This window comes from Lissotriton helveticus, chromosome 11 (genome assembly GCF_964261635.1).
Source record: "Lissotriton helveticus chromosome 11, aLisHel1.1, whole genome shotgun sequence".
Lineage (NCBI taxonomy): Eukaryota > Metazoa > Chordata > Amphibia > Caudata > Salamandridae > Lissotriton > Lissotriton helveticus.
Window position 1 is genome coordinate 1,116,241,403 of NC_136072.1, and position 20,945 is coordinate 1,116,262,347.

Consider the following 20,945-nt stretch of genomic DNA (forward strand, 5'->3'; position numbering starts at 1 on the left):
CCACTTTCACGATCAGTGTCCGGAACACAGCGCTAGTACGTGAATGGAGCGCCTCAATGGCGGCCATGACGGCCCGCAGCGATGGCGTGCCTTCCATCCGCTCCGTCCCCTCTCAGTAGGCGGCAGAGCTGGATTTGAACCCCGGAGGCCGGCTACTCCGGGGTAACAGGCCACGCAAGTCAAATATCAAACAGTGGGCGCTCCTCGTATAGCAGAACACACCTTTGCCGTCAGCGAGGGCCCCGTCCCGTCGGCCCCGGGTGGTCAGCAAGGTCTTCGGGCACCAGACCCCCACCACGGCATCCGGTGGAACACGTTGGTGTGTCCTCGGTGTAGATCGATCACAGGACCTTCACCAAAAAGCAGCAATTCACGGCACACTTCGGGAGACCGGGCTCAGTCCAGGTCTCACGGCCGTTGTTGATCACTTCCAGACCGGATAGGTTAGAAATCGAGGTCCCGGCTTCCACACGATGTTAGGCCGAAAATGGAGACACGCATATCTTCGTCGACCGATGAGGTAGAAAACTCGGGATTGCACCGGTAGAAGCAGCAAAACTTCATAAACAAGGGGATCAGGTGTGAAGTCAGGATTAAAGGCAGGATATTCGAGCTGCTGGCGGAGGTCGGCGGAGCCGGGAGCTTACGTGGCCATCTAGGTTGCTAGCGTAGCTCCTCCCTCCAGATGGCCTTTCTTGAGTTTTCCACTTAGACAAAAAAAACTCTCTTGGGACAGTTTATGATCATCCTCTTTCATTTGGGGTGGGGGGAGGTTGTGTTGGAAAGTACCCTTTTTGCATGGTTATCCCCACTTAATGCCTGACACTTGATGCCCTTTGACGTGATGTGTCCTGGGTCCCTGACAATCAGGTTCCAGGACCTGAGTTCCTTCCCAAAGCTGTACCTTTGTACCCAAAATTGGCACCACTCTGGCCACACATAAGCCAAGAGCACTGTGACCAAGGAAGGCCTCTAAGGGCTGCAGCACATATTGTGTCACCCTTAGGGGCCCTGCACCTTAAAACCTACACACTGCCATTGCAGGCTGCGTGTTTAGGTTCAGAGAAAGTGAAGAGCTGACATGGTACACATCCCTGTGTTCCATGCCTCAAACCCACTGCCTGTAGCCAAGGTAAGCCATCCTCTAGCTTGGTGTGCTAGATCACAGTTGAGGGTACAGTTGCAAGAACACTGTACCCCTACCGGGTCTAAGTCCATTCTTAGACATTGTAAGTGCAGTAAAGCCATAAAGGGTATATGGTCTGGGAGTTGGTCATAACAAACTCCACAGCTCCGTAATGGCTTTACTGAAACCAGGGAAGTTTAATAGTAAACCTCTCTGCACATTAAACCCACACTAAAGGCAGTGTGGGATTTAATGTAAAATGCACTCAGAGGACCTCCTAAGAGATACCCTGCCATTTGCCACCACCAGACAGGTTTCTGAAGCTCTGGGTAGTGGGCCTCTGCTCTCTGTGTCCAGAAACAAAGCCCATCCTGGGCAGAGGTGTCATACCTCCTCCCCGAGGTTGCGCTGGGTCCATGAAGAGGAAGCTTCAAAGGCATGCCACCTTTGAGAACTGTCCCTGCTTTTTGCTGTCCCCCAACAACTGGGTCCCACCGGTTCTGACCCCCACTTTGGGCGGGAGAACTGGTGGCAGAACCAAGTGAGGAAGAGAGGTGTGCCCATCTTTGCAAACCCCAAGTCTCAGGTTACAGGAAAAAGGCCCAGCTTACAGAAACCAGGAACTTCAATCAAAAAAACACATTTGTTAACACAGTTTTGGAATTAACTGAGAGATGGCCCATTTTTCTTATGTTTGTGCTTTCTACCCCAAGGTGAATAAGATGGCCGTCGGGCTGACAACTGTGTAAGTTAAAAAAAAAAGATACAAGGTTAGCTTGGAAACTTACAGATATGGATTATCTGTTGTTTAAACTGGTAGCATCCAATTGAGACCCTTTTGATTGTTGCTTGTCTGTGACTGCGAAGCCTACAATGGTTATGGAGGCTTTTGTGCTGTTGGGGTAAATACAACCAAAGGTATATTAATAAAACCTATAAGAGGTACCTGCTGCAACCCTAATTCCTTGTTCAATTAAACGGATTCCACTGCCACAAAAAGACTATGGCAGGCCCTACAAAGTTAGCCCAGAGACAAGGCATGGATTACTGAGTGTAGGCGGGTTTATAAGCAATCTCTTAAACAACCGGAAATAAGAATTGCAGTCCAAGACCTGGGATGGTTTGGTGATTTCTTGCAAATCAAGAGACCCTAGTTTATTTTGGAAAATGGTAAACTCTACCAAGTATTCAAAAGAAAATCCATTTGAATTGGCTGTTTCAATTCTCACGGAGAGCTGATTAAATCATTTTGCTAAAATTTACAACTCACCTGGAGAAGGGGATGTTGTGCATCTGGATGATCTTTTGAGCTATCCTTTATCAGTATTTTTTATATTACAGAAATCCAAATGGCTATCTTGAGAAGCCACTCTAATAAAGCCTGACAATATCTTAATGGATGGCCCACGAGTGCACTCTGACAGAAGACCCCATTGCATGGACCACTGAGTCAGCAGAATCCAGTCCTAATTTAATTATATGCCAAAAGGCATCATGGCTGTCCCTAACAACTCTTGAAGAGTGAACCGCAAGGTCATCTGGAACATGAGGGACAAGTAGCTGGACCATATCCCACAGGGTATGTGAATATTTGGCCAAGAGGTATGAAGCAATTAAGGTTTTGTACGGGCCCGATTCACAAAAGTAATCGGAGACAAAATCCTAACTTTACGAATATTGGTATTGACAAAAGGCATTTAGAAGTAGTAACGTTAGGACTTAACTACTCCTAAATGCCTTTTGTGAATACCCAAAGTAGTAAAGTTAGGATTTGTCTCAGATTACTTTTGTGAATCAGGCCCTACATGTTACTGCAGATAGAAAACGCTTTCTTGCTCCAAGTCTCCAGGGGCTTATACTCTGTCCAGATAGGGTGGTTTGGAATGTTCAGACATCTGTCCGAAAGTACAAGAAGCTTGGATCACCAAGCTTTCTGGACAAGAGTGTGCAGACAAGAAGTAGAGATCCTCAGGGGCTGGGCGATAACATCTTACCACCAGTCTATTCACTGTTGGGGCAAAAGTGGGTTACTCCCATTCAGCAAGTATTAGGTCCGTCAAAGTGTCACTGAAGGAGAGCAACAGCTCATAAGAAGCGGCAAAGTTCAGCAGTACTTTCATCGACTCATTTTTGTTTGTGCTGATGAAGGCGAGGGAAGTTCCAAAACCTCAGCTTGTCTCCTCATCACTTAGTGAAAGGATGTAACTTCCAAAGGAGGAGTCCCCAAACGGAACTCCATGTCCTACTAAAGTGAGATATCCAGGTCACCGGCTGAAGTGAGGCCCGCAAACAACACAGCTGGGTTAATGAGATCCTGGTCCAGCCGCAGAATGGGCCTGGAAATCAACATCTGCTCCAAAGGGGTCATAAAAAGCGTATCCATAGAAGAGAGCATCTTCTTGATGGGTTCTCTCCTACTTCAGCAGTCTCTCGGCCTCCCTCCTAGATCAATGCCCCTTTAAAGGGTGATCTGGCTTTAAGTCTGTAGGAGACAGTGGGGTCCAAGAAGGTGGGGAACAGCATAAAAGGTGTCAGAGGTGGAGCCATTTGTGCCACCATTGCTGAGGGCAGCAGCGCTTATTTCTGGACCGGCATAAGGGCTTAGGGCAGCAGAATCGAAAACTGAATGATCAATACCAAATGACACTGGCATGGAAATAAAGGGAAGAACATGAGCATGCTACATGGCTCCATTGGGCCAGAAGCAGCGTTGGAGTTGGCCGCCTCTGGGGAGGAGATGCAAAACATGGTGTTAAGGAACACAACTGGGTCTAAGGTTGGAGCCGGAAAGTTGGGGTAGGCGGCCTCAGCACTGAAGGCGGCTTGGGCAGGAACACTTCAACCAGTTTGACTCTGGAGTCAGAGCTGAAGGAGAATCGGCATGGAGTACTCCAGAGACACCAACACCGGCCGGTGAATGAAGTTCGTGTGGTGGGGGGAAACATCCTTTACCACGCAACCATTACAACGCATAATCGTTACATTGACTTGCACTGGAGGGCGCTCTAGACTAAGGAATAGTGTGAATTACTATTCCAACACCATCCCTACTGTATGTAGACTGGAGTTGGAATAGTAATTCACACTAGTCCTAAGTCCAGCACCCTCCAACACAAGTCGATGTAATGACTTGTGTTGTCAAAACCGCGATGTAAAATACTGCGTTGTGCATGGTATCATCATACATTCGTTTGAGAAGTTTGTCATCATGGGCCCACAAAAGAAAACATTTATTGCCTAAGGGTGCATACAAAGGCATGGTTCACATGACTTGAATTCCTGGTCCGATCTCAGGCCTTCCAGGCAAATAGAGTAAGGGTTGATTACTGACATCTGTTCCTTGATGTTCCACCATGGCTTGAAGCCTGCACACTTTGAGTGAACACACTGTAGCACTGCCCAAAAAAAAATATGTCTTCAAGCGTTAAGGCACTCAAACACACAGATAGCAAGCTCCAGCTGTTTCAAAGACATGGAAAAAAAGAATTGACATTGTTGTGCTGGAGTGAGAGCTCTATGGCTTCCGAAGAGACACTGAGGCAGCATCCCCTACTGGCATCAACGAGCTTTGACGTTTTCATATCCAGTCTTACATCTGAGATTATTAGACAGGTAGAAATCTTCAGGTGGATGTACCCATCAGAACAGATGTTAGTAAAAGCCAATCTATGGTACAATATATAAAGGATGGTCAAGAATGCGGCCAATACATCAAGATAGGGCCACTAAAATGTCACAAAATGCCAGAGTCACAATAAAGCCGCCAGTTCCCCGGTTCACCCCAGACAGTCACACACAAGCACGTGCGAACACACGCATACACACACACATGCACACTTTCTCTACCGAGATCTCCCCTCCTCTTCTTATTGGCTGACACTTAACCAGAGCATATCTTTCTTTCTCTCTCTCTCTCTCTCGCTCCCTCTTTCTCTCTTGCTCCCGCCGCCCTCACTCTCTGTCTCTCATTGTTACGCAACCAAGCAAAAAGAACTGATGTGAGCTATTGGTTAACAGTATGGCCAGTACAAAACTCATATTTGAGTGACCTGGAAGGTTTGCTCATTAAAGGCATGCACGAGAAGTGCATACTGAGTGCATTTAGACTGGGCACATCCTGCATAGAGGTTGGGGAACAGGGACTTCATTCCAAGACATCTAAGCAACACCTTATTGAAGATTGCTGTACTCTTTTCTTTATAAGAACACTTAAATCAATGGATTTGGGCTACAAAAACCTATATGCTCTTTCTATAATAAGATCTATAGTTCATGGCTTCAGCGATGGAACTTCGTGCTCATTCCAGTACGCATGATGGATTGAATGAATTAATTGAGCCTTTATAATAGTAGAGGTTCCACATATGCGACTCTTAAGAACACATTTATACACAGCACACATTACAGAAAAATGGGCATAGACTTAAGAAAATGTATGTCTCTGAAGAAGATGGACTTTTGCTGGATGGGATATTGCTTGCAAATTATCTAATTACCTGTAAAATAATAAGCAATGTCATATAATGAAATGTACACTGCTCCTCTTGTAAAAGTATGGAGGACCATTGTTCTGATTTTTTTGCTTTTTTGGCAAAATGTTCATGTTTTTCATTGTTTTGCATGATACCAACTACTGATCACTCGCATTTTACTAATAATATCCATATTTAGCGTACAATACCTTTTATAAAGAGCTGTGAATAGTAGAAACCGGAGACTAAAGTGAAGCTGGTGCAAAAGCTGCAAGCTAATGAAATGGTGCTAGTGTCATCACTTACCAAACTGTAAGGAGGCTATTCCACCCCATGCCTTAAGAAAATCACCATCTCTCAGGAGCTTAAGATCTGGAGTGCAGGGAGAATGGTCAGAAACCACCATATCTATGTGTCCATCACGTAGGGCTGCCCAAAGGTCCTCCTGCAGGAAAGAGAACAATTAGGTAATTCACTGTGAGCCAAAAACTCAATTAAAAGAAGTGATCAAGTGCTTCACCATATAAGGGATCCCTGGCTGGTGGGACTTTTTAAAGTTTTTAGTTATGCTTGTGCAAGCCACAGGAATCCCAATCTGTGACTCTAAATTTGAAAGATCACCATTCTTCTCAGATCTGCAGTTCTGGGCTCTGATCATCTGTTTCTCGGAGCAATTTAGTTGAACCAACTGGATTAACAACAGAGAAACCCTTAAAAGCAGGACCTGGAAGGTTTGCTCATTTAAGGCATTACAAGAAGAGCGTAATGCGTGCACAATATGACTGCTCCATATTCTGAATGGTATTTGAGGAACTGGTACTTCATTTTAAGACATTGCTGCAATTCCTTCTCTACTAGTTCTTATTGAAGATTGCTGCACTCTTTTGTTTAAATGGATTATAGGCCACAAAACATATATACTCTTTCTATACTAAGATCTGTATTCCATGACTTCATCTGTGGAATTCCATGCTCCACCAGCATCCTGACACTATGTAATAAAGTGCTGGAACCTTGGATATCACTTAACTATATTTGAGAGTTGATCACAAAAGGTGTCTAAATAACACATTTATTTCAGCTAACATCTCAAATACTATACACACATGCAGATGCTACTGGATATTACTTGCGTCATTTAGGTGAATGTCTTCATATATGAAGGAATCGGTTTAAACAGCTCTGAGGCACCACTGTGGGCTTCATATTTGGTTTCTTCTATACTAACCTATTGATGGGGTGCCTTAAAAGCAGAGTACAACTGGAGTTTTGTGGCTGCCCAGCGGGCAGAAAAGATCTATTTCTGGAGAAAATGTATCGATGCCGTCTTTATGATATGGACAAGGCCTGAAATTGAACTGCTTCACTTTAATGAATCTTTGAATCAAAACCAATGTAATATACAATCTCACATTCACATCAAATAAGAAAAGACTATCATTATTAGATGTTGAACTATACCATAAATAGAATTGAATAAATAGAGTGTAGAATATACAGCAAAAATAAAGAATTTAACTCTTTATGTATTTAGCTAACATCCCAAGATGGAACGTAGAGCGATTCCATGTAGAGAGATGTTTACAGCTAGGAGAAACTGTGGTACAGATTGACTACTGTAGGTGATATGATATTGAAATTTCAACAAATGAGTTTAAGATGAAAATGCCAATAATACAACTAAAGACAATGTATTTGAAAATTGACAGGAAGACTATACTGAGTGTGAAGGATAGTTATGATAAGCATTTGAATATGTCATGAGTATGACTGATTATCAGATACAGTAGTGGGATATCCTTACTCCAGGTCCAGTGCAGATATAGTGCTTGTTTTTAAAAAGGGCATAAAGACATTCCTCAGTGTTTTTACTAGCTTATATTGCTTATCGATTCTATTGTAAAAGTCCTGGGGTGGATGTTATTGGATAGACTTATCTGTTGAGTAGAAGAGAACAATATAATTTCAGATTTACAATATGGCTTCAGGCTGGGAAAATCTACCATCGATCAATACTTGAATCTCTATATGGTCATCAATTATTATACTATTACCCTCTCCGAGTCAGTCCATCTTGAATTTGTGGACCTTATATTGGCCTTTGACCGTGCTAATTGCGATAAACTGTGGATTATTCTTTTGGGTATTGGGTGGACCCAAACATAGTATATTTTTATGGATCTCCATGTAAACACGACTGTATCAGTTAGATACTCTAATGATTCTGCATGTACAAATAGATTTAAAATGAGGAGAGGGGTCTGCCAAGGGTGCATTCTTGCCCATTTTTTATTTTCCTTTTAGATAAATGGGTTAGAACAGGCGCTAATAGCTGCCAAGGTAGATTGCCCTCACTTTGGTTGTCGACCCCTTCCGGTACTCTTACATGCGGATGATGCTGTATTGATGACCAGGACAGACAAAGGTCTGGAAACCCTTTTGAATTCTTTTAATATGGTTATGAAGATATATCTGATTCTCACGAAGCATCCCATAATTACGAATGTTGGCTATATAAGGAACTTGACCACTTAGCACCAAATAAAAAAATGCAGCCAAATCGCACCAAACCTTCTGCGGCTTGGTTTTCGGAGTCACTAAGGCTCGAAAGACAACGCTGCAGAAACTTGGAGCGGCGTTGGCGCAGGAATTATGACAACTACGATAGAGATACTTATAAGAATGCCTTGCTTAGCTACAGAAAGTTGATCACTGCTGAAAAACGCGCTTTCTATAGCACACAAATAGAACGTGCTCTCAACTCGAACAAACAGCTGTATCAGGTGGTAAAAGAGCTAGCTAATCCTCCTGCCCCCCCCCCCCCCCCCAATTGAACCATACCAAATATTCTGCAACAAAGTAGCGGACTTTTTTCAGGCTAAGGTTATGGATATTTTTGACAATTTTACTAAAACAACGACTATTGACTCTGTCACCCCGGAGATTCCCCCTTTGTCACCAAAACCAAACTTTGAGGTTTTTTCTCCACCATTGTCTATGGTGGAGCTTATAAATATTGTTAAATCAGGATCATCACTGGACCCATGTCCTCCACTTATCCTTAAATCAGTATCCAACCTAATAGCCTCAGTACTTAGCAACATCTGTTATACCATATTTCAGACAAGTGTTTATCCCCCTATCTGGAAAAGGCAATTGTAATACCTCTTTTAAAAAAAAACACACTAAATCCTTTTGAGCCCAAAAACTACCGTCCTATTGCCTCTCTCCCTTATCCTTCAAAAATAATTGAAAAGGTAATGAACCAACAGTTGTCGACTTTCATTGATCAGAATGATCTACTTGACAACACGCAGTTTGGTTTCAGGAAGGGCCATGGGACGGAGACTGCTCTGATAAAAGCTGCTGAGGAGGTCAGGATAATCATGGACAGGGGTGGCGCAGCTATCTTGATACTCCTGGATCTATCTGCGGCTTTCGACATGGTCGATCACACCATCTTGATCGACCGTGTCGCCGCCATTGGCATCCAGGGTAGGGCCAGAGCAACGCTGGCATCTTTCCTGGCCAATAGAGTACAGTCCGTGAAGATGGGGTGTTATTGTTCTCCTGACTTCACTCTCCCTTGTGGTGTTCCCCAGGGCTCCTCGCTGAGTCCGACACTTTTTAACATCTATGTGTCGGACTTGGCGAGGGTAATTAAGTCATTCGGTATAGGTCTAACATCGTATGCCGATGACACACAGCTGGTCCTGGGGATACACAAAAATGGAGAAGCAGTGGCAGCGAATTTTCAGGAGGGCATGAAGGCCATCAGTACATGGATGAACCGGAATTGCTTAAAGTTAAATTCTGAGGGGCCAGGTCACCCCAATTTTGTCTTGTTATTTTTTTTTACTGTATTTCAACATTTATGTAGCACTTTCTATCTATATGTGAGGTGCTCTGGCACATACCCACATGGGCAGGATGCTAAATCATAGAGAGCACTTGTTTGAAAGGGAGTTCCCTTTATTTTGATCCTGTGTGGAAAGTGTTTCCATATCATACATGCTGATCACCAAGGTGTGTTTATCATGTTTTGGGACACAACTCTTAGCAGAGTTATGGATGAAAAACTGTGAGCGATGAGGACTCAGTTTATAGTTTTCAGTAAGCTGCAAGCTTTGGGCAGCTCTTTAGGTCCCTTTATGGTATATCTTAATGATCACAGCCCACTAAACTGGTTATTGCACAAGGTAATCCATTCTGAGATTTGTGTGAGATTTGGGTTTATGTTAATGGTCCTGAGCAGGCATAGGTCTGAAGGACAGCAGATCTGCTGGGTTGGGCTTTGTTACAATCATCCCTTGTAATATATGGATGTCACAATCTGATGTTAAGAAGCAATAATTGTATTTTGTTAGTTTGGATAGCAGTAGAATAAATTAGGATACTACGTAGCCAGTGATCTGCCTGTTCAGTTGATGATGGTTGGCTTGTTGCTGTTGGCTGGTACAGGATTGTGTGACAGACATAACCCACTGTGGTTCTGACTTATGAGAGTGTAAGTGGGACAAGCAGCAAGGAAAGTATTACGCAGCTGTTTGAACGACAGTCAGCTATACAATTGCTGAGCGTTATAGTATTATATAATTCCTAGGCGAAACACAGGTCTGCCCTTCATAACTTACCTAGGCATAATATTTTGTTAGAGTGCTTGCCAGCATGGGGAGCATGTGATGGTTGGGGTGTTCTATATCTGTAGACTGTAGATTGTACTTTAAGGAGGGAATTATTGTTCAGTATTCTGTCAGGGTTATGGGATGGTCCGGTTATTTTGGAAAGGACTATCCCCCAGATGCATCAAGCACCCACTCTGCTAATTCTAAAATGCAAAAAATACCGAATCGCTATCTAGAATTAGCAGAATGGGATGCATCTAGACTAGATCAAAATCGCTAATCAACTGCGATTCGCAATCGCCGTATGCAAATTACCCAAATCGCAATTAAATCGCAGAATCGACTGTTTCCCAACCCCAAAATTGTGATTTCACAAATACCGAAATTGCAAATAGCGATCTCGCAGATTGCGAGATAGCAAAAACGGGAAGTCGCATTTTGAGCACAATGATGACATCACAACCAGGAAATAGGCAGCTCCATGCCTCATTTGGAACACAGAGCTGGATAGAGGAGGAGGCACAGCACTGAGCTCCAGGAGACTCACCCTGCAGTCCCAAGACAGGACACACGTTGATACCAGAATGTCCCAGGATGCAGCAGGATCCAGTGAAACAGGCAGGAAGCGGAAATCAAGTTCTCTGAACAAGAGCTGGAGTACTTGATAAAGGGAGTCAGCAGGGACCATGACAAGCTGTTTGGAAAGCTTTCCCGGAAGGTGCCCGAGGCTGACAAAAGGCGCATCTGGCTGCGCATCAGGGCAAAGGTCAACGTCGTTGGAGTCACACAGCGGTCAATCGATGACCTCAAGAAGAGGTGGTACGACGTCAGAGACCGTGCCAAGGAGCGCATTGCGGAGAGACTGGGGGAGCGACTGGCCACGGGAGGAGGAGACTCCACAGTTCCTGCAAACACACCACTGGAGGACTAGGTGGAGGACACCATCAACCCTGCAGCCTGCGTGGGGCTCACTCAGCTGGACACCTCCCGTGCTATACACTAATCACAAGGTAAGAGCCATGTAACTGCGACCCCGTCCCCTAACAATTCCCATGCCCCCAGAGCAAGCCATATTGGTATCCCCAGTAATGCAGTCCCTGCTCATCACAAACGCCCAATTGCATTGTTGGACCTGTAGTATGACAATGTGCCCTGATAGGCACACACAGCCAGAACAGTCAAGTGAAAAATACCACTAAAGCCAGTCAGAGAATGCAAGCCTGCATGCATGTTGCTACATCCCAGGTGCCTGAATCACATCATTAGTCATGCATTCATTCACATCACAGGTGCTGCAGATGCTGAGATGTCTGATAGCGAGACACTCCATATCGTGGAGACTCCAGATGAGACGGAGGGGGAGCACCAAACAGCACCAGCACCTGGACCATCACATGCACCTGCACCTTCACCAGCACCTGGACAAGCACCTTCCCAAATGCACAGGGCCACCCCTGCAGCCATAGGAGGAGCTCAACCACCCGAGGCGTCACGCATGGCAGTGGAACAGACCCCACCACCACCCAGGAGGCAGACACGCGGCACAGCCACTGTGCGGTCCCAGGCAAGCCGCAGGTTGAGGCAGCAGCGCTCTGTCGCCACACCACCAGACATGGAGCAACAGGCACTAAATCTAGGGCTAGGAATTGAAGCTCGGATGCTTGCTGTGCACCGCAAGCAGGCACAGCACATGGCAGCCATGTAGCTGCAGTTGTACAAAACTGCACGCAATATAAACCAACTGACTGAAAGTGTGCAGGAGCTAACCGCTGCTGTGAAAGAGAGCAACCAACTGATGGTGGCGCAGTAGGACATCACCCGCCGACGCCACCGCCAGCTGCTGACACGGCTGTCTGCCTATACCCGGTCAAACCAACTCATTGGGAACGCCACTTCACAGTTGTTGCGCAGGTCACTGGCCATGCAGCTACAGATGGTACAATGCTGCCAAGATGTAGCAAGGGCCGTGGAGCAGGTCACCACCGCTGTGGAGAACCAACAGGTGTGCGGCCATAGCCATGCAAGGGGGGGTGATGATGCCAACAAGGGTACATCGAGCCTGAGCAGCTTGTCTGTGCCGGTGCTACCTGAAAGGCACCGCAGTTCCAGGCCCAGTGCTCCATCACGGTTGGACACTCCCAACTTGGAGTTGGAGAGGCGACAGGGTGCGTCCGGCAGGAGGCACCAGTGACTGACTATACTTTACCGGCAGTGTCATGGTGAGTTAACCACGCACACCTGCTCTGGATACAAGAGCCTGTCTGACTCAATTCAGGTGCAAAATGTTTGCTGATTTAAAGCACATCTAGAGCTGTGGCATGCATGAGTGCAGTGTTGTGTGAGGGGTATGGGTGCACTAGAAATAGTTCAGTGTGATGTTGTGGCGCCTGTGTCCTTCAGCAGGATTCCCCCCGCGTGCATGATGCACATGTGCAGGTGGCAGGTTGTCCCCCTCCAACTCACTACCAGACACCTCCAAAGGTATCCTCCGCTTGGTGGCAATATTGTGGAGTATGGCACACACGGCCACGATGCGGCAGCAGACCTCAGGCTGGTATTTGAGGGGCCCGCCAGTCTTGTGGAGGATGCGGAATCGACTCTTTAACATGCCAAATTTCCGCTCACTAACATTTCTGGTGTGTATGTGCGCAGCATTGTAACGCCGTTCTTGAGGTGTAGCAGGGTTGAGGCATGGGGTGAGGAGGTATTCACTGAGGCCGTAGGCGCTGTCATCTGAAGGATAGGAGCAGAGGGTCAGTGCCTGTTATGCGCATCAACATGGTCTTGACAAACTGTATGTGGGCATGTGTACTTACCAAGGAGATGTCCTTTGCTAAATTCACCCCTGGCCAAGCGGGTGTGTATGCCGCTGTGCCGGAAGATAAACGAATCATGCGTGCTCCCCGGGTATTGGGCAACAATGTCTGTGATGATGGTCTTCGCATTGCAGACCATCTGGATGTTGAGTGAGTGTTATGACTTGCAGTTCCGGTTCATGTATTCAGTCTCAGCGGGTGGTCAGATGTGAATGTGGGTGCAGTCAATGCAGCCAATTACATGGGGGAAATGGGCAGTGTGATAGAAGTCCAGTTTAATTTGCGTTAAGTCCTGTTGGGTTGTTGGGAAGGTGATGTAGTGGTGGATCCGGCTCAGCATGGCGTCCAGGAAACTCTGTAGGCAGCGTGACAGTGTACTTTGTGATATACCCCCTGCATATGCGACTATCCCCTGGAAGCTTCCGGAGGCCAGGAGGTGCAGGCAGCACAGCACCTGGACATGGGTGGGCACTGCATTGGTCCTCCGTGTTGGGTGCTGCATCAGGGGGTCAAGGTCTCTGATGAACTTCTTTATCATTGCCCCATTGAGCCTGTATTTTGAGTAGATCTCCTCTTCAGGAAGTCCCAGGAGTGTAATCCGCAGCCAGAAGATGCGCTACTGGATCCTGCGTCGGTTCTGGGCTGCAGCCTGAAGCCTCAGACGCCTTGCCACGATGTAGAGACCTGGCATTTTGACTTTCCTCATGCTCCTACTGAGTCTCCTTAAGTGTGTTTGATTTACCCTACACCTGTTTCTTGTTTGCAAATTATTTTGCAACCTGGTTTAGCTTCTCCTTAAATTGCGACTCGTTTTTAGCAAATTTGGGTATTTTCGATTTATGATGAATTTGAATAGCAATTTTTTTCGAATTCGCAATATATTTGCGATTTCGCAATATATTTTGCAGAAAATGTGGGGAATCGCTTTTAAGGAATCTTAATGGGGGTTACCAAATGGTTTTGCGATTCTTTGTTTTGCAAACTTACTATTTGCTGCTTTTGTAGTTGATGAATTGCGGGAGCAGAAATTGCAATCGCAATCGCTGTTTCGCAGCTATTGCGATCGCTATTTCGCTTGATGAATCTATGCCTATGTTTTCACCTCTGTTGAACTATAAATGCTCCTGAATACTTTGAATGGTGGCTGGTAATGAGCTCCAGGGCATGGTAGCTAATATTGAGAAAGCAGTGCCTGCTACGGATTTCTTCTAGAAAGATGGAATGAGGATCCATGGTACAAGCCAGGAGTGCAGAATCCTATTTTGTTTGTATTGATTTTATAGGAATTTGTAGGAATTGTTGTCCTTTTCTTTGGGAGGCTATGTGGATGATGTGAAGTGCCCTGAACATTGTCTAGCAACAGGTAACCAATGAATTGCTTGCAGGACCGGTGGCATGTTCTCTCTGTGGTGGAGGTGGACAGAAAGTATTGCAGCAGCAGAATAAATTATTTGAAACTGGAGGTGCCGAAGAACAGGTGCGTGGCATTGTCAACTTGGAGGTTACAAGCTTGAGGATAGATTGTACCTTTTGTTGGTCTCCAAGGTATGGGAAGATGTATAACATTGTTAATTGCTCATGGTGACCTTGTTCACATGTGGTATCAATAATAGGTTTGAATGTATGGTTACCACTAGCTTTCTTCTCTCTCCTGATGTAGTTGGAGGATCATCAAGTGCCTTAGGACATATGAGAGTAGACTGGTGTTTGTGCCATTTTCCACATGCCATGCTCTCTGTCTTTGCAGTGCTGACCTTTAGGTGGTTATTTGGCATCCATTCATTTAAGGCATGGAGGCAGTGTTCAAGTCTTGTTTTTAGAGGTCTGGTAAGGGAGCGAGGTACATGTTGAGTAAAAAAGTTGATATGAGGGAAGCCAAAATGTTGGGTGTGAGGAGCTGATGTGAATGGCGGTAGGTAGACCAAACTTTGTCTTTGAAGTGCGAGGCCATATATTTTAGAGTATTTTCACGGAGATGATGGAGATCATTTTTAATCTTTTGAATGTTTGTGATCAATTCCATGGAAATGTTTTGGTTTTCTTTTATTCAGCAAGCGCAGGCTATCACTGCAAGCGTTCTAGGCATTATTGTTAATACTTTAGATTACACTAGGTTAAAAGTTATAGAGGTTATAGTGGTATGGTAATACCTATACCCATTAAAGAGAAGGGAACAGCCAGGTCTTTAGTTGTTTGCAGAACCTCACATCGCATGTTTTCTTTCTTAGATTTGGGAGTGCATTGTTACACAATTTGGCCGCTGCCACAGAGAAGGCTTTCCCTCCTGGTGTGATATGCTTAAAATGTTGAACTTTTAGAAAAGAGGCTCCATCAGATCACAAGCTCCATTACAGAAAGAGAGCTTTTTCATAGAGGATACTTCAAACAGTCAAAGTAATTTATGCACAAGACAGGGTTACCAAAATCTAATTCTTTGAGGAAGTGGAAGCCAAGGCAATTTCTCTAAGGCTGGGGATATAGATTCAAATTCCTTCCAGTCAAACACTACTGTCGCTGCTGAATCAACTGGAGTTTCTTTATTGATTTTACTGAAAGATCCAAACGCAATGCATTGCAATAATTCAGTCTCACTGAAATGAATGCATTCATGATCAAAACTCTGTGCTGGAGCCCAAGCAGATTAAGAATACGCTTCAGAACTTGCACTTGATAAAGACAAGTCCTGGTCACAAAATGTATCTGATCATCCATTGCGAGTGTTGTATCAAGTTCAATACCCATATTCTTCACCATTTGCACAAGACTAGGGGGCAACGCAAAAATGGACCGCCCGCCATAAGGGCGGGGGTCCCGTTTAGGCCATTAGGATGTGCCCGCCACAGTGGCGAGCGCATCCCGTATTTTTAATATTGCGGCGGGCGGTGCTAAAAGCACCGCCCACCGCAATGCTAAAAATGCACGTCATGCAGTTCAATGTACAATATGACAGGCACCGCTCGGTGCCTGCCACTTTGTATATTGAAATGCAGGGGGGGAACCATAGGTACCCCCCCTGTGTGCACCCTCCACCCTCCAGAATCCCTGCAAGTGACTCATGCCTTTCCATGGCAGCAACACATGTGTCCGCCCCATCATAATATGGTTGGCTGTGTCTAACAGACACGCCACGCCACCATATTAAACTCTTTTCCGCCTGGCCGACTTGTCGACCGGGTGAAAAAGCGGCAGATGTTCTTTCCGTCCGCCATGGTCTCCCCGCCATAGTAATATGGCGGGGGAAATGGGTGGCGGGTGGGGCAGATATCGGGCGGATCGCCACCGCCATGCGGACGGTGGCGATCCACCAGACATCCTAATGGTGCTCTAGGTTCTGATCAGAGTGACATTAGCCAGATAATATGGTTCCACATGGACATAGGCCACTCAGGGGCCAAGATCTATCTATTTCCTCCATTCAGGTGGTTGCTGGCCATCCATTGTTAAATACCAACTATTCATTAGCATTGATTTTGTAGCATCATGCTGAGCTCCCCATCATTCACAAATAGAAGCTGGGTATCGTCAGTATACAAAGGGCTGTCAGGTCGTATGTTAGGTGGGTCAACAGCACCATATATAAGTTAAATATTAATGATGAATTTGCTGATGTCTGAGGCACTATGGAAGTCAGCTTTTTGACTTTTGATGAGTGTCAACCCATAACCACCTGAGTGGTTTAGTTTGTCAATAAGCTTTGTCACGGAAGGCTTGCAATCACAGTGTTTCCATGTTTGACACTCTGGATTGCAGAATTCTGCTAGGATATTGCCTTAGACAGGCAGACCATTTTAAATCTGCATGCTGAGTAGTATTGTCTTTTCGCAGTCCTGGTGGCTATTTTGTAGGCTTTGTTATACTGAAGTACTACATTTTTGTCTTTTTCATCCCTTGCTTCCCTCCACTTTCATCGTGGTATGATGAGTTGTGTTTCATTCTTTCAATCTTCTGATTAATCCATGTGCTTGTCTTTTTGTTATTAACCCTGAAAGTGGTCTTTAGTGGTATTTGGATTTCCAATGCAGCAGAGATCCAGTTGTAGAAGGTGTGTATATATATTGAGGTTGCATGTTTATTGGAGTTGTTTTGAGATGGGAGCAGAGTGTTCTGAGGTCTAGTTTTGTCTATCCTAGGTGCATTTGTTGTTGGCCATTGTTGCTGATTTTGAAGTGTTGTAATTGATGGGGAGGGTGATCCTAAGGTAATAATGTTGCGCCCACTCCAAATTACTTGGGGGCTGTAGGTGTCTGTAGCCTCTCCCAGAGGGGAAATATTACATGAAACGTGTGTCGGGGGCGGTGACTTTGACCAGAACCAATGTTGATGTTATGGCTATGTTCTAGTTAGATTCTTCTTGTCAAACTACATGGTGATTGATCCTAGTAAGTATAGGATGAGGTGCTCCAGAAGAGTCACTGTGTCTAGTAGATCATTGAAGTTAGGTTTGCTGAATAGTGATCTATATATGAAGAGGAAGGCACAAGCAAGAGTTGAGGTGATGTGGCATCTTACCAGCAGTGCTCATCAGGATTCATTGTGACGGGTTTGAGGTGTTATTTTGTGTGCTTTCTTTCAGATGATTGCTACTCCGCCTCCATTTTTACTAATACATTTTTTGTTCATGATGCCATATATTCAGGTGGAGTCGCTTGGTGGCATCTGGGTGCGGAGTCTTTGTTTAGCTACATTTCTGTACTGAAGGTGAGGTCTAGCGTGGTTTTTGAGAGCATATAAAATATGTTAAAGCAGCTTTTGTCCTTGAATATTGTGGTGAAAAGAAAGCATTTTAGTTCTTGCATCTCTGTCCTCTTTAGGTAATTGTGCTTTGAGGAGATGTGGAAATATATAGGCGGGGGAGCAAAGGCACAGAGGATGTGGGTTGGAGTGAGTTGCATGGCTTTGGCTTAAGATAGCAATGAAGGGTAGGTTGTTGAGTTGCAGGATTCTGAAGCTTGAGAGGTGACCATTTGGACTTTTGGTGGGAAACGTTTCAACCGTAGCTGCTTGGGTGCATGGTGAGTTGAGGGAAACAACCTTTACAACGCAGTCATTACATCGCACTACCTTTACATAGCAGTCATTACATCGCAACATCCTTACATCACAGCCATTACATTGCATGTCGCTTAAACGCATGTCATTCCAATTCATGTCACTACAACGCAGGCATTACATCGCAAGTCATTACAACGCATACCATTACAATGCCTAGTTCCCTTACACTATCCGACACTTACCCTACTGTTGCACTCACTGGAGTTAGAATAGTAATTTTTACCCCTACACTATCCAACACTTACCCTACTGTTGCACTCACTGGAGTTAGAATAGTCATTTTTGCCCCTACACTATACAACACTTACCCTACTGTTGCACTCACTGGAGTTAGAATAGTAATTATTACCCCTATACTATCCAACACTTACCTTAAATGCACTGTAATAGTATGCATTGTAATGGTATGCGTTGTAAAGGTATAATGTGATGTGTTGGAATGCGGTGTAAAGGTAGTTTCTGAAAATCCGATGTAATGGCATGCTATAAAAGAATGCATTGTAAAGGATGTTGCGATGTAAAAACTGCGTTGTAAAGGCATGCATTGTAAATGTATGCATTGTAACATCATACAATCTGAGTTGAATGGGGTCATGCACTGTTCCCTTCTCAGGCAGTGTTTATAGAGTTTGAGAGAAAGATCCACACTAAAGGAATACCAAGAGAGATCCAGCATTTACAGTACAGCCGTATGGGAACGACAAGTAAAGTGCAATTGTAAAATTAGCAACACTGTTATAATAAAAGGTAAGACATTAAGGATCCGATTCCAATCGGAAGGGCTCCGAACGATGTTCAGAGCCCTCCGACCGCATCGGAATGTGCCCACCGAGCCATTCCGATGGGCTCGGTCGGAATCGAATCCGACTCAGATTTCCGGATGGCTTACGACTAGCGCGGAGAGACCTTCTGCCATCAGGAAATCCTCCAGTACTCCCCTGGTCGCCTCTTTATAACCGAGGGAGTACGATCGCAGTTTTTTACTGCCTTTTCGTGCCGGTGTTTCAGCACGAAAAGGCAGTCGGAAACTGTCTCTGGGGGCCCCCAGCAGGGCCCCCATGGGTGCGAGGCCACCAAATGGCAGCCTGTGGGCACCTATGGTGCCCCTCTGTTGATCCCTGCACCCGGTGGCAGGGACCTTTCGGGTTCCTGCCACTAGGTGCAGGGATGAACTGCACCCCTGCTTTGAACAATGCAGGCATGCATTCCGCTCGGAACGCATGCTCCCATTCCGAGCGGAATGCATACAAATGAGACCAAACAGGGTTCGGTCGCATCGTACTTGCAGGGCCGTAACTGACGACAGCAGGTCTGTCGGTTATGGCTCCTGACCGATGTCGGATGGACCTGAGTCCGTCCGACATCGAAATCGGCCCCTAAATTGTAGACAGCAGAATGGTTACATCAATCAGTTGGTATTCTGACACTGGAATTTTCTGATGCTATTACACACAAATGCCTTCCAAGTGACCTTGCCTCCCTACTTTGCCCAAGTTTATGGAAATACTGCTGCATCCATTAGAGTTTGCACCTGAGCAGACAGTGCAACATCAGGATGATGGGTCTGAAAGAAGAGCATTGAGAAGGGGAGGCTGTGGGAAAGAGTCCTCATGGAAAGATTTAGAGTTGCTAAGTGAGAGAGAAAAGCTTCAGGTTAAGGACAAAATTAGGACGCCATTTTATGCATTCTCACTAAATTAAAGCTAAAACCTCCTCAATCTACACAGACGGCCCTCAGGTTGGGACACCTTAATGTCAGATCGATGAAGAAGCATCATCTAGACATACACGATCTCCTATCAGACTACTCCCTTCATGCCCTGTTTATGACCGAGACGTGGCTCCATGATGACATGGACTCGGTCATCAACCTGGCCACCCCCACGGGATTTATCACATATACCTTGAAGAAGAATTCAAGAGGGGGCGGACTAGCGCTCATAGCTAAATCGCACCTCGCCTGCCAATTAGTTAAAGCTGATATTAAGGGCAGCGAAAGTGCCAGATTCTCTATTAAAGCCAATCCACAATTTTGCGCGACCGGCCTCTTGATTTATAGACCCCCCGGCGCCGACACTCCATTCATTAACTCGCTCCTACAGTATCTGGCCACTAACATCACTAAAACCTCCAATCTCACGATCATAGGTGACCTTAACCTACACCTTGACCGGGACACTGAGCCCAAAATCACCACCTTTCTTGCAGACTTGTGGGACACCCCCGCGCCGCACGGCCACCAGCTGCTGCGTGTGCCCCCTCGCTGTGCCTAGCTGCCTCGCTGCCGGCCGACCCGGCTGTAGTTTGTTTTGTTTTTGTTTTGTCAATCAATTGCGCCTGTTTTTTTCAGAGTCTTTCCCCGTGTTAAGCGTTTTTGTCAATCATTTGTGCTTGTCTCAGAGTCTTTCCCCGTGTTAAGCGTTTTTGTCAATCATTTGTGCTTGTTTCAGAGTCTTTTCCCCGTGTTTAGTGTGTTTTCCCGCTGTTTTCCAATCTTTTGTGCCTGTTTTGCAAGTGCGCTTTGTTTTTCCATCTGTGCCTGCCCCTTCGTCATCTCTGCCCGCTCTGTCTCCCGCCCTCCTCGCCGCCCCCCGCTTCCCGCCACTACCGCCGACCCCGCCCCTTTTTTCCTTCTGTTCCCTCCCCGCTCCCGCCTCCCAGCTGCTCCGCCCACCCGCGCACTTGGCCTCATAAGGCGACCGTGCGACACAGGTGAGTGTGACCCACTTGTGGGACACCCCCGCGCCGCACGGCCACCAGCTGCTGCGTGTGCCCCCTCGCTGTGCCTAGCTGCCTCGCTGCCGGCCGACCCGGCTGTAGTTTGTTTTGTTTTTGTTTTGTCAATCAATTGCGC

The 20,945-nt window shown here is 45.8% G+C and overlaps 1 protein-coding gene across 3 annotated transcripts in view; it reads right to left on the bottom strand.

Annotated features, from left to right (window-relative positions):
- LOC144792677 (allantoinase, mitochondrial-like) overlaps window positions 1–20,945 on the bottom strand; it is a 410,909-nt gene that overhangs the window by 76,652 nt on the left and 313,312 nt on the right. For all 3 annotated transcript variants that reach the window (XM_078667823.1, XM_078667821.1, XM_078667822.1), the window contains exon 9: window positions 5,905–6,043. In XM_078667823.1, coding sequence (XP_078523949.1) covers window positions 5,905–6,043 — 139 coding nt within the window. The remainder of the gene's footprint in view (window positions 1–5,904; window positions 6,044–20,945) is intronic.